Below are 18,336 nucleotides of genomic sequence, written 5' to 3' on the forward strand. Positions count from 1 at the left end.
GGTTTGAAGAAGAGAACTAACAGGGAGGAAGAGGTATCATTTTGAGTTTACCATAAGGTGTTTTTTTTCAAAGATGACTGCCAGAATCCTGCTTTCTTTTCTTAAGGGGTAAATTTTGTTCCAAGATAAATTATTTTTGAATGAATTACTATCTTAGAGTTTGAGATTTCTCATTTTCCACTACCACCCAGCTCTTTTTTCTACATCTATTGTGCTTAATATAGCTCTGTTTCTTTTTTACTCTGCCTCAGTCATGTGAGGGAGATAAAAACACCCTCCTGTTTCTACCTTGCAATAGTATTCTAGCGATACTCACTTATATAAAAACTAAGGATCTGATTGCATTTCAGTATGGTCTGTATTTCCTTCATATCTTAAACTGGTACGTGCAATGTGCCTTCTAAATGCCTCCTTCCAGCCTGGACTTCTCTGCATTAGAGGAGGGTAAGAAGCTACCGTTAACAAGTGTAACTTTACAAAGCTGAGCACACATGTGAAAGGTGTGTAAAAAGTTCTTCAACCTTTACCTTTATGAGTATGCTTTCTGAAATCTGCCCTTTTTATACTTTAAAAAAAGAAAACAAACATGATTTATTATTTTTCTTCCGTCTCCTTACAGCAGTCAGATAGGAGTTCCTGTCATTTTCTCTTCCTTTATGATGTCTCTGGAGGTGGAACTAGTCAAATTTCTCTTGACCACGAAGAGATGATACGTTGTACTCCAGGAGCTACACTCAGGAAAGGGAAAGGGAATTCTTCCATAGTAAGTAACATACAATGATGATTCTTTTCAAGATGTGCGGGGGAAAAAAGTCTATGTGCTGGTAGAAATTTAATCACTTTGCGAGTAATTTTTAAAAATAAAATTAATTGCTTCTTGGGAAGAGAAGGCTCTAGGCTAGTGTTCTCTTTTTAGGCAATGATCAGCTGTGTCCTGTATAATGTACCTATCTAATGTGTTGATGAATTATGATTCTTCAGACTTGAACTCACACCTTTTTCAAATTTAACTGTTGATGAATCCTTTTTTCAGGATCACAAATAGCATCCATATGCGTTTGTTGTTAGTAAATATGAAACTTAAGTATTGCATGCAGTTTGAATAAACTGTTTAAGACCCTAAATCAAGCATTTCAGTAAAATACATGCTTTGACAGACACATTTTTCAGCTCTAGTGTTACTGTTTTATTTTAATTGCAGGAAAAAATGATCAGGATATGCAGAATATCTTTCACGAGCCAAAACCTTAATTTTGTTTTTTAATGTGTACTTTTCAAGTAGCAGTGAGTTTAAGTGCGAAGTTACCTTTTGAAGCACTGCATATATTGTGAATGCTATTCAAACTACTTAGATGTATGTTTGTATCAGCATAAAGCTATGACAGAAACATGTAACTGATCAAGAGCACACACTAGGTATTTCTAGGTAAGAATAAATATTTTCCTCCCAGTCCTATGCCAATACTATTAAAAATTACCTAATGATTGCATGCAGCTTGCATATTCTGTCCACCTCATTAGATATTAAGTCAATTAAATCCTCTTTTAGCCATGGATTTGTGCAGATATTTGTTGTTAATTTTTGAATGAGTTAGTGTTGTTGGCAGGAAACAAAATTAGCAAAAGAGAGGTAGGTATAGTTACTTCCTTTACTTGCCATCTTGTCCATTCAGAAGGAAGCAGTCTCCTAGCTGCTGTGTTTGTGCAACAGCATGTACAATAGATTTCTGATCTTGGTTGAGATTGCTTATTCCTGCATGAATAAAAATACAATTAAAGAAGGGTATGGGTGAAGCTGAATTCAAAGAAAATTGCCATATTCATAAGCAATATTACCAAATTTGGAAATCTGTTTCCCAAGGAAAGTACAGCAGGATGCAGTGGAACACCTATTTGTCGGCAAGCCCAAACAAAATTGGAAGTTGCACTATACATGTTTTTGTGGAGCCCTGATATTGAGGCAGTGCTTGTTGCAATGTCCTGCTTCCGTCACCTCTGTGAGGAAGCAGATATCAGATGTGGAGTCGACGAAGTCTCGGTTCATAATTTTTTGCCAAACTACAACACTTTCATGGAATTTGCATCTGTTAGCAATATGATGTCAACAGGTAAGAATGATTAGTCTGGAAAATCTATTTGTTCCTATTTAATCCAACTGTTTGGGTTTGCATTCTCTAAACATGTTAAGGTACTTTTTTTTTTTTATTATTTTTTTTTTTTTTTTTTACTTCTACTTTCACTGAAATATCTTAATCATCAGAGAGAGTATAGAATTTGGATGAGTATATTCATGAGGATTTGTGAGTGTAACAAGAAGTATCCTTTTCTAAACACTTCAAAGGGGGTATGCGCCTCTTGCTAGTTTTAATAATTGCTTTTAAAGGTCTCTTTTTGGTGGACGTTGTTTTTCAGGAACTGTTAGGTAAATGTTTTATGCCCCTTTGTAGGGAGAGCAGCTCTTCAGAAAAGAGTGATGGCTTTATTAAGACGCATTGAACATCCAACTGCAGGCAACACAGAGGTAAACTTTCTTCTGAATTTAAACGAATATATTTCTTTAAAGCAGAAAATACTGTTTTTACAAGTAATTTTGAAGGTGAATCTTGATATATATCTTATTTTAGGCCTGGGAGGATACACATGCAAAATGGGAACAAGCTACAAAACTAATCCTCAATTACCCAAAGACCAAAATGGAAGATGGGCAGGTGACTATGAATTTTTCTGTAGCTTTGTACCTCAGAAATTCAAAGTAACCATTTAAGCTTATTCATTTTGAGAAACTGAACTTTAATCTAGAAAAAGGGGAATTATAGGGGGACTTAAGCTGCATAAATGTATTTCAGAAAAATATAGGTAATTATGTCCTCCACACCTATGGTAGGAGAGCAAGAAATGATTTGGCGTAATTGGCTTTAAGGGAGATGGAAACTAAGTTTAAGAATTAAGAAGCAACTGACTAAAGAATAGTAAAAACTCTGGAATACTACTGGGAAAATTGACATCCCTTTCACTGGAAGATCTTAGACAAGCTACTGTCTGTCATGTCTTAAATATCCTGTATCCTGCTTCAGAGCAGTGAATGAACTAGACAACACCCTACAGTTTCTTTTTTGCCCTGCTTTTTTGACTTCTCTAAAAATAGGACCTCTATAAATTTCTGTTTATACTGTGGCAATAAGCTGTACTTAAAGGCAAATCTTAAATTCTTGAGACTGGGAAAGATTTTTGAGGAACATGGCTGTGAATTTTAAATGACAGGACTGCATTTCAGAATACCTTAAATTCTGATCTCTCTCCATTATTTTTGTTTAATTGAAGAGATTTCATCTTGGATCATTCTTTTTCAGGTTACTGAAAGTCTTCATAAGACAATTGTTAAGAGACGAATGTCACATGTTAGTGGGGGAGGCTCCATAGACTTGTCTGACACGGATTCTCTTCAGGAGTGGATCAACATGACAGGGTTTTTATGTGCTCTTGGAGGAGTGTGCCTACAGCATCGTAGCAATGCGGGATTAGCAACCTACAGTCCACCTATGGGCCCAGTCAATGAGCGTAAGGGCTCCATGATATCTATGGTGTCCACTGAGGGAAATGCAGAGACTCCTGTGAGCAAATTCATAGACCGATTATTGACTCTGATGGTCTGTAACCATGAGAAAGTGGGACTTCAAATACGAACTAATATTAAAGATCTGGTGGGTTTGGAATTGAGTCCAGCACTTTATCCAATGCTATTTAACAAATTGAAGAACACAATCAGCAAGTTTTTTGATTCTCAAGGACAGGTAAAGTGTTGATATATTCTTTCATATTTGTATATAATAAAAGTGTCAGTCTCATCTTTCACATAAGTAATTGAAATTGCTGTCTCTTTGTATTTTGTACAAAGAACTTCCAAAAATTATGATGATACTTGAGAGCATGCATCGTAATTTTTGTACTTGTAATTTCAGATTTAATTTAACGTAATTAAAAAATCATTGAGTTCTTAGTGATTGTACGTATCAGAGTACAAAATCTGTGAAAATGCTCTCAAAATCTTTATGGTTGGTAGTGGTGAGGCATCTTGATATGTATTCGAATTCTTATTAGATGATGCTAGGAAAATGCTCATCCATTAGATTCTGAAATGCTACAGTTACAGAAATACTTCATAAATAAACTTCATGTGTAAAGAATTAAGACTAAAAACATTTTTCCTGTAGGTTTTGTTAACTGAGACCAACACGCAATTTGTAGAGCAAACCATTGCTATAATGAAGAATTTACTTGATAATCATACGGAAGGGAGTTCAGAACATCTTGGACAAGCTAGTATTGAGACAATGATGCTGAACCTTGTTAGGTAAGAAAACCTGTTTGACTATCCCAAGCAGAGTATTACATTTAAGGAGGGTTGTAAACCCTTCTAGTTTACGTCTGTTCTGCTTGAGTCTATGGAGAAAAAAAACGATCGTCTGATCCTCCCTCTTACAATGCCGATGACTACAGTAATCATGGAAATTTGTACTATTGCATAAAGTAAACTGATGAAGTGTGACTTACTTTCTTAAAAACTGTTTCATGGCTCATCCCCATTCCTGGAAGCACTCCTGATTTCTTTACAGTACACTGGTGTATGGTGGATAGGGACCAGGTGAAACAGATTTCTGTTCAGCTTTATACTAATAGAGCACTTCCTTGGCCAGAAGAAATTTCGTACTAGTTTTTAGCAAACCTAAAGGCTGGCTCGCTCACTTGGGAAAAAATTAGCTGGAAACATTAACTAACCAATTTCACAAGTCTGCTATGTTGTCCAGTGTGTTGGTTCTTACTTGGAACTGGAAAGATTTGTTGTATATGTGGGGCTTGTTTTGTACAGGATGAAGTATTTAATCTTTTTGCTTTTTTCTTCAGATATGTGCGTGTGCTTGGAAACTTGGTACACGCAATTCAAATAAAAACTAAGCTCTGTCAGTTAGTAGAAGTAATGATGGAGAGGAGAGATGACCTGTCATTTTGCCAGGAAATGAAGTTTAGGCAAGTATTGTATTATAAAACTTGTAACATACTATAATATGGACAGATGTGATTTTTCTTTTGAGTGATGGTTACATATTTAAAAAAAACATACTGATATTCCTTCTTCACTCATATTTTTTTCTTTAGGTTTAGTAATTTAGAGCTTGATGCTGCATTAAAATTTTATTTTGACTATGGGGATAAGTGTGTGTAAAAATTATTTTATGTGAAACAATCTGGGGTATTACTTTGTACAATAAAATTAACTGTGTATTTCTTAAATTAAACTTGTAATAGTTAGGAATTACGCCAACAGTAGTGGGTGTGTTTGGATGTTTTGGGGCAAAGGTTGGAGAAAAAAGCTGTATCTTTTATATATGTATTTTTGTTGTTGTTGTTGTCGGGTTTTGTTGCTGTCCTTAAACAGGAACAAAATGGTGGAATATTTGACAGACTGGGTTATGGGAACGTCTAATCAAGCAACGGATGAAGATGTGAAATGTCTGACAAGGTTAGAAAGGGCACTATTAAACTGTTTGTGAAGTGTCCCAGGTGTCATTTGATATCCACATATTAGCTGCAGTGTTTGGACTCCTTTAGTGGTATTATTTTTAAGGAAAAACTTAACATTTGAAGAGCAGCATCACAGTTGTATTTAAAGCAAAGTCTTAACTAGCATGTCCTTGGAGGTTTTATGGGTTTCTTTTAAGATGTACTGTTCTTCTGTAATTCTTATAATAACTTTTCTGATTTAACATTAGGATTGTAAGTATTTTATTTGCTAGACCTGTGTCTTCATATGGTGCATTTTGAATGATAAAATCAGCAAAGATTGTAACGTTGAAATTGAACTTCCTGTTTGTTTTTGGATTTTTTTTAACTGACCATTTTGGTTTTGACTGTTGATAGTAGATGCAGTTCATCACAGCTATACTACAGAATGTGATAGCTATTGTCCCGATAAACGTAACTTTTTAAACGGTTACTCTGGTGAAGATTCTGCTCACCTGCAGTTAAGTGTATAAGAAAAAGGCATGTGTACTGGGAGGGAGAACTGTCAAGGGAAAGGAGGTAATAATTCTGCCTAACTGATTCACAGCTTAAAATTTTCATTTCAGAGATTTGGACCAAGCAAGTATGGAAGCAGTGGTTTCTCTTCTTGCTGGTCTTCCACTGCAGCCTGAAGAAGGAGATGGAGTTGAGTTGATGGAAGCCAAATCTCAGTTATTTCTTAAGTAAATAGTCTCTTTTAACTATTTCTGCTCTACACTAACGCAAAAGTATATGCACCATATGGCTCTTACTATAATTATACTTCTAGCAGAACTGTATTATCCCTCCAGAAGTTACCTCTCATTATTTCACAAATCTCTACCTGATAAGTTTATGGAAAGACTTCCATTTGGAAAAGCGATTGTTAATTTTGGTTTTGTTTCCTTTCAGCATAGTTTTATGCATAATTGATGGAATTAGCTTGTTTAGATTTTAGATTTTTGTCTTTGAAACTTAAAATATTTTTCAAGATGACTACCTGGAAAGATGCACCTGTGCAATTCACTTGCTTGATCCGAGCAACTTCGGATACAACTTTTAGGGCAGATTCTTTGAAAGTCAGAGTATGCTACAAAAAAGACACATGAGAGGAATGACGTGCTTTGGGGGAAACATATAGTCTATTTTCTACTGTAGGTAAATCAAAGATCATTTGCTTTTGTAGAATCCCTTTTACTTATCCAAGGGTTTGGCGGTTTTTGTTTGTTTTTTAGATATTTTACTCTGTTTATGAACCTTCTAAATGACTGTAGTGAAGTTGAAGATGAAAGTGCACAGACGGGTGGCAGGAAACGTGGAATGTCTCGAAGACTGGCTTCGCTACGCCACTGTACTGTTCTTGCTATGTCAAACTTACTCAATGCAAACGTGGACAGTGGCCTTATGCATTCAATAGGTAAAGCAGTTAGAGATAACTATGCATAAATGAATACACAATGAAGGCATTTGTCTTTAATCTCTGTTACATTTTCCTTAGTAGTTCTGTGGGTTTTTTATGTTTGTTTTTTTTTGTTTGTTTTTTAATCAGGCTTGGGCTATCATAAAGACCTCCAAACAAGAGCTACATTCATGGAAGTCCTCACCAAAATTCTGCAGCAGGGAACAGAATTTGATACTTTAGCAGAAACTGTGCTAGCAGATCGGTTTGAGAGATTGGTGGAGTTGGTTACAATGATGGGTGATCAGGGAGAGCTTCCTATTGCTATGGCTTTAGCCAATGTGGTGCCCTGTTCTCAGTGGGTATGTTGATTCGTGCTTCTTATTTATGTGTTGTTTTTAACATTAGATGCATTTTATTTGCTCCATCTCTGAAAATACTAAGACTTGAAATGAAAATCAGTGCAAACATTAAGATGTAATAATAGCCTGCTAAAGAGAGATTATACCTACTTTTCCTAATAATCTTTCTTGGTGTATTCCCTAAAAGTGTACTGAGTCTAATTGTTTGAGATCTTGATTACAAACTGCAGCTTGATAGTAAATTTTTAGTTAATATGTAGGAATATTTATTAATTTATTTTAATTTTATCTACAGGTATCATAACGAATATATCTGTTTTGGCTGTTGTTTATTACAGACTGTGTGCTGTAATGCAGACAAATAGGACTGTGTTCTGAAAGTTTTTTAGTAAGGTGAATTGGGCTTTGTTATAGAGCAGAATAACTGCTTATCTATCTGGATTATCCACTACAGATTTATATAATTGATATAATGGAAGAGATTTTAGACAAAAATAGCGAAAGAAAGAATTAAAAAGAGATTATGCATACTTAATTTGATATTCATGTGCAAGACTTCATAGCAAATTAGTGCAAGCTGCTGATGATTTTTTCCTAATTTTTTTCTCCTAGTTACTCTGACACACTGCTAGTCAGACTAACATTTCATTATTTTCTTATAAGGATGAACTAGCTCGTGTCCTAGTCACACTCTTTGATTCTCGGCACTTACTCTACCAGCTACTTTGGAATATGTTTTCAAAAGAAGTTGAATTAGCAGATTCCATGCAGACGCTCTTTCGAGGAAATAGCTTAGCCAGTAAAATAATGACTTTCTGTTTTAAGGTATGTTACCTGATCTTTTTCTTTGCTACAGATCATATGAATTACAGGAAAATATAATAATAATAATAATAGCCTGTCAAATCCTGTGGTGTTAAATACTTTTGATGTACTACTATACAAACAGAGATAGGGAGCTGAGTCAATCTTTTCTAAGCAAGAATGCTATCTGGTTACTATGGAGATCAATACCAAAATTTAAAGTGACTTAGTTTTCTCTGAATTGTAATTGAAATTTAATAGAAATACAAGCATCTATGTTCTACAATATGTGTTTCTACACATGTTAACAGCTGTGTTCCAGAAGTGAGACTATAGTATAAAAACACTAGTTTTAGAGAAATGCCTTATGCTAAAACAAATCAAATGTTTTTGGCCCTAATAATGCATCTAGAGTTTTAGAGTATTTCTGTGGGTGCCTATTTTAATCTGGCCACATATACTGATTTTCTTTCTTCATAGGTGTATGGTGCTACATATTTGCAGAAGCTTTTGGAACCTTTATTAAGGACTGTGATCACCTCCTCAGAATGGCAGCATGTTAGCTTTGAGGTGGATCCTACAAGGTTTGAGATACAAGGGGGGAGGACATGCATTTATTTATAAACTTGTCTCCCAGTCATCTTAGATATAGGATTCCCTTCTTCTCATTGTGAATATTTTTCTCTCAATTTCATACTTTCCATTCCTTGCTTTGCCAGAGATATTCATTGTATCTGCAGTCCCTGTAGCCAGGGAGAATTGTACAGAGCTGTCCAACACAGGAGCTCACTTTAAGCTCTGAGAAAGTAAGGAAGAGAGAGAGTCATTGCTGTACTGCTATTCCTACTTACTACCTCCTACCTCTGTGTAGGCTGGAAATATGAGGATTTCTGGTAGTACCCAAGAGCATCTGCTTTAGGTCTTTGAATTAGTTACAGAAGAAAGGTACTGTGTGTGTGTTGTAATATTTTTGTCTCTCATGTCTCTTGAAGACTTGGATTTAGTAGCTGTTGTTCTCTCACTTTGAATTCTCTCTCTGTCTCTGGGAAAGCTTTCCATATTCTTTTAAATGGCTTACCAAAAGATGGAGTTCCTCTTAAAACTTTAACTCTCAAACGTCTATATCTGCTTCAAAAACTACTTTTGGAGAAACCATCATCAAATTGATAATGCAAATCTCTTGGAATATATGTGTATGTCTTTTTATGGAATGATGTGCAAGAATCCCATTTGTAAGTTTTAAAACTATGTATAATATATTACATGGTTAAAATATTGATGGAATCTTTTGTGTAGAATTACTAATATTTCTATAGATTCCTATTTACTCTGGGAAATAATGTTATGACTGAACATACGGTTGCAACTAATAAGGTCTATCTGAATGCTGGCTGTATACTTATGGGTCTGTTTCAGGCTGGAGCCTACAGAAAGCCTTGAGGAGAACCAGCGGAGTCTCTTGCAAATGACAGAAAAATTCTTTCATGCAATCATTAATTCTTCTTCGGAGTTCCCACCACAGCTTCGCAGTGTGTGCCATTGTTTGTACCAGGTACGCCTGAGGGAAGGTTTAGATCTTCAGAGCCTAATTTTTGTTGTTGAAGTAATTAAAAACAAACCAAAAAAAAATCAAACTTTTGGTTTTGGTTTTACTGTTTTGGCAGTTTGCAGCTTGGTCCAGTAGTGGGAGTATAGTGGGCATATCTTAAAGACAGTTTTCAGAGGTCTGGTAAACAACAGAATCTAAGCTTTGGAGTGTACCTGTGTTTTAGGGTTTAGGTTGGCCGTCAGGAGGTGACAGTGTAATTTTGTAAGGAATTGAATCATAGCTAAGAACTCAGAGCTATAAGACTGCAGTAACCTCAGTACTTTAGCATCCCTGGGAGACTAAAGATTAAATATAGATGTAACAAGTGTAGTTGCTTCTGTCGGTTTATCATGAGTCCTTTATGGGCAAGACAGAAAAAAATATCATCACTGCTGAGTTGAGAGATGAAAAACAAATGTTATGAATATAAAAGCAGTGTGTGTTTGCTTCTTATTTCTGAATTAATTGACTTGATTTAAAGGCAGCGTTGTCCAGACCTGTTATAGATCACATCCTTGATGAATATTAACTCTGTGGATAAATAGCTACTTCTGCAGCTGCTGATTTTAAGTATTTGTTGTTCTCTACATAAAGATAGAATTACTTCAAGAGTATCTCTGAAGTAATTTTTCCAAAAATAGTCTATAGAAGTAATTATTCAGGTTATTTTCCCCAAGAGTATTATTTAGTCATCCAGTACAGATGGACACAATCTCATAGTTTAAGTTTTTCATAGAAAATGTGTTAAAAACAATATAAGGTGTTCACAGAAGAAAATCTGTATGGACTTCAGTGGGACCACAGTAGTTACAAGTCCTAAATTTTAGAAGTATGAATTTAAATGGCATATAATGAAAGGAAGTATGCATCTAAAATGCTGTTGGCTGTATTCAGTAGAGAAATACGTTCATGGTTGCGTGTGCTAGGTCAAGACACTGCATCATTCAGGCTTCAGTCTGATCACACTGTGTCTCGTAGTCATTTTCTGGAGCAGGATTCCCTAGCTTGCCTGGGGCAGTTGTAAGGAAAGCCATTAACTTGTAGTGCGGGGAAGAATGTCCACTGGCATGTGATTTAATAAATATCATAAAGCCTTGTAACTGGGATGCTAGAAATGCTCTGTACTTTTGAGGATGGCTAGCTATAGATGAATTCCTTGTAGCTTAGAAGTAGAATGAAAGCAGGTATACATTTTAGTTCACAAAGTGAAATGCCTTTCTGCTAATGAGGACTGCATGCATCCTGATGCAAGTACTGAAGAGCTGCCTGTCTCCTGCCTCATGTCTGGTAGTATTTTATTGTATACCAGGGGCTGCTCTGCTTTCATCAAATGAGTGATGAAACATTTTGCAAACATGGAGCACTGAGGTGTTATTCAAACGAAATTTGTCGAATAAGAGGATGAGAACATGCAAGAGACAGTCACGTATTTTTACAGGGCTCTTTTCAAGAGGTGAGTTAGTAAAGCTGGCTTCTTAACTTGTGGTGGCAGCGCTGTGCTGTTGCACAAGGGTTGAAAAGGAAAGTCATCAAATGGGAAACTCCTTTCCCCCCTGCCCCTTGCTTGTTTCTGCTGCTGTCTACAAGTGATGTTTAAAGGGAGAAAACCTTCCTGAGCAGTGCACTTTCTCCTGCGGAGCAACTTCCTCTTCCTGTCCAAGTGCTGGCACTCCCCAGCCTCTGTAGCTCCCTCCTCTGCGCTGCCCTGGGCCTGCTTCTCGCTTTGGAGCAGCCTGCAGCAGTGGCCAAGCCCAGAGTGCTCCTAGGGCGCTCTGCTTTGCCATGTGTTCCACTGCTGTGTTTAGCTGCTGCTAAAACCTCCAGGGGGGGCATGTCCCTCCTGCCGTCAGGATTCGTAGGAAATAGTTTTCAGTCCTTTTGGACAAGGCTGTCATAGAAGAGCTATGTAGAGCAGAGGCTGTGAGCTACTGGCTCAGTTAGGTGTTGTGGAAGAGCTATTTTTGGCCCCTCAAGCAGGGACTTCTATCTCAGGGTCTAAAGTAAAACAGAAAATAGATTGTTGGAGCTGTCCAGAAGGAAGAAACACACGTTAGCATGCTTAGTTGCATATGGCGATCCCTGTGGAAAATGAAAGCATTCTTGTCTTAAATTACAGCAAAGCAAAATTTTAATGCTATTAGTAGTAATAATTATTAGTAGTTGTAAGTATAGAGTATTTTTATTTTTTATAGTGAACACTTAATAAATGCAACTGCTGTGATTTTCAGCCCTTGAAATTGGAAAACAATGATTTGTACATTGTGCATGTTGTGAATCTTGGAGTGTTGCTGCGAGTTGCTGGAAAGCATTTGGCATGCAAATGATGTACTTTTGTTTTCGCTGTCACAGTTTGTATAGATGACTTGGAAAAGCATCAATTGCTCTTTATGACAGTGGTTATAGGGAGGATTGATCCAGGCTTTTTTTATGAAATTGAGAAATGAGCTGGGCAAGTTTGAGTTCAACAGTCACTCTCACAGGTGTTGACTAAAGGTGTACTTAAGTATTGTTGAAAAAGGTCAGCTAAAGCATTCCTTGTTGCTTTGGTTATTTGCTGTTACTTTGTACCACATCTTTTTGTAGTAGCTTTTATGTGCTACTATTAGAATGTATCAGACTTATTTTCATTTCAGAGATAATTTGCTGAAAGTTGTTTCTGTGCAAACCATTCCTACATTAAATGGGATTACTAAAACATTTGTACACCAGAGGGTATTTTCTGAGATTCTTTTCTGGAAGCATATCAACACTTTTTTGTTGCTTCTACGTTGTTTTGATAACAATGTAGAAGCACGTTCACGAAACCAAATGCCTTACTTGGCTTTACCAAATATACATGGAACTGGAAAATTTGAGTTTATTTTTTAAGTATTAATCAGACAATTGAATCTGGATTTGAATCATGCAATAGGCTAACACTCTGCTTCAGCTTTTGCTGCTTTGACTGTTTCTAGCACTGTGTATATTTGTGTACAAATATTTTGTACATCACAAATAGTGTAATAATTTGTTCTGTACATTCACATTCTAGAGTTTTGAACAGTCTGGCCGAGGCTGCTGTTAGCCGAAAAAACTACAATTAAAATATGAATATTTTGTATGTATTAATCCATTTTTTGTCAAGAGAACTAATTAGGGAACTTTTATATGCTAACTGGCTACCTTCCATCCCGAACGATGGTGCAGTGGTAAGCGAGACTGAACTTTGCCCCATGTCTTTTTATGCTTATAAATAGAGTCCTAAAGTAAGGATGTGTAACAAATACGGATTAGGTGCTTTCTATAAATGATTTGCAACTAATTCCTATTAATGTAGCAATATCACAAAAAAGTGGGTTAAGTATTTAGTTGGATATTGGAGTCTACACTGGCTGGTGTTTTGTTTCAAACCGGAACAGAGCTATTTTTTTGTGGAAACGTTATGCAACTAAGTTTTAGTGTTCCAGTTACTGTGACAGATTCATTCCTACTCGTTTTCAGGTAATGTATATTCCACAGTGGTGTTAGGAGGTTGAAAACAAACCTGATTAAAGTGCCTCGTCCAAAGAAATTGTGCTGGCTTTTTCATAAAATTGCACAGGAACACATCATTCTTAATATAGAGGAGTGGAAATTTAATTTGCTTTAAATATAGTAGCCTTATAAGTGCAGCATGTATAGGACTTCAGAAATTAACTGTGTTTCTTTCTAGAAGGTATGCAAAGTCAATTTTGGCAGGCGCACCATTGTTTGAAGATTAATAGTTCTTGCACAAATTTGAACTATGTAATTTTAACTTGGTTAATATATTTTTTTTTTACTATTTGTTAACACTTGCTCTTCATTGTGTCACATTCTTAAATTGTAGAAATTCCCTTTCAGTTCTTTTTTGTGTGATACTCTGAAGTTTATCTGAAGTTGCTGGTGTGTGTTTGCTCTCAGCCTGATGAATGCTGCCGCATTTCTATTGGTACAGTTCCCAAGTTCTGCTTGGAATTGGGCTTTCTAGTGATGCTAATTTACTATTTCAACTAACATGAAAGATGTGGGATTCAGCTGCCAAGTGCCCCTCTGTCCAGGGGGAGCAGGAGGCAAGGCTGATGTACCAGTTTTGCTCAAATCCTAGTGTGAAATATTAAGAGTGTGATGCTTCTTGGTAGGTCCCTTTACACTGAAAAGAAATTCAGAAATAGAGACAGTTAAGTCAGATGTCTTGATTTGGAAATCCATAATAAATTAGGTATAAACCTACTGGCTTTTTTCCCTTCCTTTTTCCATAGAAGTGTTTTATGGCAGTTTAGCTATCAAAGTAACAAAAACCATGATGACTCTCAGACCTAATTAAATTGAAGGACACACAGAGAAACATTGGGAAGATTTAAAACTTTAAATTTGTTTTAAAAGTAATGTAATATTTCAAAGGTGTAACATTTAATATTTCAGCCATTAAAATTATTTGGGGATGGTGAAATACATTTAAAAGCTGAATATACCATTTAATGCCCAATATTGTATACCATGAGCACATTAATGTGGTTTGACTTTTAATCTAGCCAGAAATAGTAGAAATGATTGAAACGCAACATTTGCTTGTTTTGTATTTAGTGCTTTGTAAATTAAATTTAATAAAAAGAATGTGTGGAATAAAAACTCCATCATCAGTCTTTAGTTTATATATTTCATTTTCTGTTGGTTATGTTTGTTACATTTTACTGTGTAATTTATGTACAAGTCAACATTGGTTTTTTGTTGCTGTATGTAGTTGGTGCTGTGACTTGTTTGTGCTCATCTCTGTTCTGTAGGCAACTTGCCACTCTCTACTGAATAAAGCTACCGTAAAAGAAAAAAAGGAAAACAAAAAATCAGTAAGTTTGGAGACCTTTTTATTAGCCATTTCTTTCAAAGCACAACAAATCTTTTGCTATTTGTTCAAAACATCTTCACTTCAGTCTATTTGACCTTCACTGTAAATCATTCTACTAATTCTGGCACAAAATAGCTTCCATTTCAATTAACACTGGAATTAAGTTGTATTTAAAAATATTCTCTGTGTGCCTATTTGAGTAAACAGAAAGACATGTTTAACCTTACTACTCAGCATTTAATATTCTGACTCTTCTACTTTTGCTACCATTTTCAAATCAAACAAAAAAAAGTGCAGAAGGAAAATATTTTCCTTGGTTTTGAGGAAAATACGAGTCTGTCTAGCTGTTTTAACACTTTGGTAGATACTTGACTGCAGCTTGCATCCTGGGAGAGGGACAATTAACATATATACGTTACTGAAAGGAGTAGAGATTTATGTAACTCGCTTCTGATATATTTTCCTTTGTTTGCCTTGTGACTGTGCAATAAAATTTACCATTTGTATTTATTTGCTAAGATAAGACGAGCAGATTTTCCATTTTTAAGTAACTTACTGTGTTAAAGAAGAAAGTTTAGGTTGTCAGCTTAAAGATAAAGATTTATCCTTTTCTTTTCACGATGACCTCAAAGTACAATGCATGAATACTCTGAATAAAACAGGCAGAATGGAAATTTAGAATTTTATTAAATACTCTTACCTTTTTGCTGTACCTGAGCAGAACAGTAATTATGTTTAAATGCAAAATCATTGTGCAAACTAATATTTTACAAGAAAATGTTATCAGTAATTACATAACAAGGTAGCTGTAAATCAAGTTGCTATTGAAACAAAGTGATTTTTGATATATTATGTATGTGCTAATAGCTGTATCTGTTTTCTGAAGAATTTCAGTATGATTTGAGATTGCACTAGTCATGTTTTACAGTATTTTAGTAATATAGGTTTATTAAATTTTTATAAATAATGTAACTCCTGGAATATAAAACCCAATAAGCTGATTAATTGTAACAAGTCAGATTCTATTTTTCACATAATCACTGTTACTTGTATAAAGATACACATGTTGATATTGAGTCTTTGTAGAACTGTATGTAGTGTATTTAAAAATAAGAACAACACCCCCACCTCACCCCACCCTGGAACTTAACATTTTTCTTTAAATCAGCTGGGGGATAAACTATCCTCTTAACTGGAAGCTATAATACATAATTGATTTCCTAATGCAAAATTGTTTTGCTAATAAGCCAGGAAAGGGGGGGGGGCTGCTTTTTTGTTTGGTTTCACCATTTCAAAAAATACTTATTTTTTTCATTTTAGGTAACAAAAAAAAATATTTTAAATATATAGTTCTAGCAAATTTCTGCTAGGTGTTTATGGGTAGCATATTTATGGGTAGAGAAGAACACTGACCAAGCAAAATTTTTCCACTCAGCTCTGTATCGTGCTGTCTTTCCTTCTTTGGCAAATTTGTTGAGATATAGTAGGTCTGAAGAGTTTCTCCAAGTATCTCCTTCCCTCAAATTTAAATAACTCCTGAAGCTTTGCAGAATAAAGTTCATTTTTGGAGAGGCTCTTGTGAGTAATAGTGAAATTATATGTAGGAAAGTTAGTGGTCAGAGATTGAAAGGAGTTGCCTGTGTTTGCTTGGGAGACTATGCATGCCTGAGCACAACGTGCAGCACTTGTCTCTTTTGCTTTCGGTGGCAGGGTCCTGGAATTAAGCGGTCAGTAACTTTGAAACGTACTTACTTGGCTTTGTACAACTGCTAGCATAGTAATCTCGTGCTAACAAGAAAGTTTGTATAAAGCTGGAGCAAAATCAGACAGTGTCTGGTAGTGCCCATCAATCCCACTTACTCTTTTTTCCCCTTCCTTTTCTGACTGTCATATGATGCAAACCCTGCCAAGACAGGCTAATCCTACCCAAATGTATTGATCTTGAATGGTATGGAAAGAGTACTTGAAACTGGATTACCATACAAGACTCTCTCTTTTTTTTTTTTTTTTTTTTTTTTGTATTTTCTTCCCCTTTCTTTAATGCAAAAATATTTTTATAATTCTCAACTTCTAGGTTGTTAGCCAGCGGTTTCCTCAGAACAGCATTGGAGCAGTGGGAAGCGCTATGTTCCTGCGGTTCATCAACCCTGCCATCGTCTCCCCTTACGAGGCAGGGATTTTGGACAAAAAGCCTCCGCCAAGAATTGAAAGGGGATTGAAACTGATGTCAAAGGTGAATCAGCATATACTTGGTCATGCTGGATTTCTTCTGATTTGCTTTCTTTCATTGATTGAATAGTTATGAGAAAATTTAGTTCAACTTGTAGTTATTTGTAGCAAAGACTATGTTTGTTTAAACTGTAGTTTCTACGCTATGATTATACATCATCATATTAATGTTGTAGCTCACAACAGTCTAACCATTACGGGAAAAGGTCTGTATGGAAGAAACATTTTTCCAAATTGAGTGTAAAATAGCAGCATGCCTTCTGGCATCTTTCACTTGAACTTCTAACTTTACTTAAAAACAAATAAAGAAACTAACACTACTTCTTGAAGAATGAGAATTTTTGCAGCCAGATACTGATTAAAAACTCGTACTAGCTCTGAAGAAGTAATTTTTGCTATCCTTAATCTCAAGACTTGTGTCACGTAGTTCATTTTCCTGCTAATAAATAAATTATTAAATGAAGGCTTAATGATGGTGTGCAACCTTTTGTGGCTTGTGTGTATTACTCATTTTAAATGTTGAGAAATCATAATTTTCTGTATGTATGCATATTCTGCTGCCTTTAGATACATCTAAAATTTCCAGAAGAAATAGTAAGGCTAAACAGTATATTTGAAAAACTATTTCTTTTCGTGTTATAAACTCATTTAAAATTTCTAATAGTTCCATAAAATAGAATATTTTGAAAGTGGAAGTATAGTGAAAATATTGTCTATTATTGGTCTGTGTGACTTTTTTGTTTTGAAGTTTCACAGTAAGTTAAAATGAGTATTTTCAACTGTGAAATTACACTGGCAATTGTAACAATTGATACATTAAACCTGTATGTGGCTTTATCTGTTTTTTTTTGTTATTTAGATACTTCAGAGTATTGCCAACCATGTCCTGTTTACAAAAGAAGAACATATGCGGCCTTTTAATGATTTTGTCAAAAGCAATTTTGATGCCGCACGAAGGTAGGCAAAGAATCTTTGTCATGTGTAACCAGTAAGTGGGAAAGTGTGCATATATATATATTGCCTTTTACCTTTTATTGAGACTACTCAACTGCTTTCCCTTCCCTTCCATGCTTTTGGGATCTACTGGTTTCCAACTTCAGGTTTTTCCTTGATATTGCATCCGATTGCCCAGCTAGCGATACCGTCAACCACAGCCTGTCTTTCATCAGTGACGGCAATGTGCTTGCTTTACACCGGTTGCTGTGGAACAATCAGGAGAAAATTGGCCAGTACCTTTCCAGCAACAGGTAAGAGTTCAGCAGTTTTATGGAGAAGGGAGTTGCTGGTGGGAAACCAGTATTTTGAAATACTTTAAAATGCTTTTGTAGCAATTACTGAGAGGAATGTCATGGCAGAAAATCTCTTCGTAACGACCCGTTGTTGGGAAGTGTGCATAACTGTTGCCCTCTTTGCTACCAGCCGTTTGTGCAAGTATAAACTTGTATGCCAGGGTCTGTCACATGCTTTGTAACATTTGTTACATGTTTAACACATTTTTCTAATTTCTTCAGTGAACACAATTTGCTTAAAAAATTTGACCTGTTCAAGGTAAAGAAAGAGTATTGGACAAGAA

The 18,336-nt window shown here is 35.6% G+C and overlaps 1 protein-coding gene across 3 annotated transcripts in view; it reads left to right on the top strand.

Moving 5' to 3' along the window:
• NF1 (neurofibromin 1) overlaps positions 1 to 18,336 on the top strand; it is a 109,721-nt gene that overhangs the window by 32,568 nt on the left and 58,817 nt on the right. For 2 of the 3 annotated variants that reach the window (XM_062592879.1, XM_062592881.1), the window contains exons 17-34: positions 620 to 763; positions 1,862 to 2,108; positions 2,448 to 2,521; positions 2,625 to 2,708; positions 3,351 to 3,791; positions 4,212 to 4,351; positions 4,903 to 5,025; positions 5,435 to 5,518; positions 6,126 to 6,242; positions 6,774 to 6,955; positions 7,088 to 7,299; positions 7,963 to 8,124; positions 8,584 to 8,687; positions 9,520 to 9,655; positions 14,473 to 14,535; positions 16,609 to 16,767; positions 17,623 to 17,720; positions 17,864 to 18,010. In XM_062592879.1, coding sequence (XP_062448863.1) covers positions 620 to 763; positions 1,862 to 2,108; positions 2,448 to 2,521; positions 2,625 to 2,708; positions 3,351 to 3,791; positions 4,212 to 4,351; positions 4,903 to 5,025; positions 5,435 to 5,518; positions 6,126 to 6,242; positions 6,774 to 6,955; positions 7,088 to 7,299; positions 7,963 to 8,124; positions 8,584 to 8,687; positions 9,520 to 9,655; positions 14,473 to 14,535; positions 16,609 to 16,767; positions 17,623 to 17,720; positions 17,864 to 18,010 — 2,717 coding nt within the window. The remainder of the gene's footprint in view (positions 1 to 619; positions 764 to 1,861; positions 2,109 to 2,447; positions 2,522 to 2,624; positions 2,709 to 3,350; positions 3,792 to 4,211; positions 4,352 to 4,902; positions 5,026 to 5,434; positions 5,519 to 6,125; positions 6,243 to 6,773; positions 6,956 to 7,087; positions 7,300 to 7,962; positions 8,125 to 8,583; positions 8,688 to 9,519; positions 9,656 to 14,472; positions 14,536 to 16,608; positions 16,768 to 17,622; positions 17,721 to 17,863; positions 18,011 to 18,336) is intronic. The other variant, XM_062592882.1, reaches the window with a different exon arrangement.

Source organism: Rhea pennata, chromosome 20, assembly GCF_028389875.1.
Source record: "Rhea pennata isolate bPtePen1 chromosome 20, bPtePen1.pri, whole genome shotgun sequence".
Lineage (NCBI taxonomy): Eukaryota > Metazoa > Chordata > Aves > Rheiformes > Rheidae > Rhea > Rhea pennata.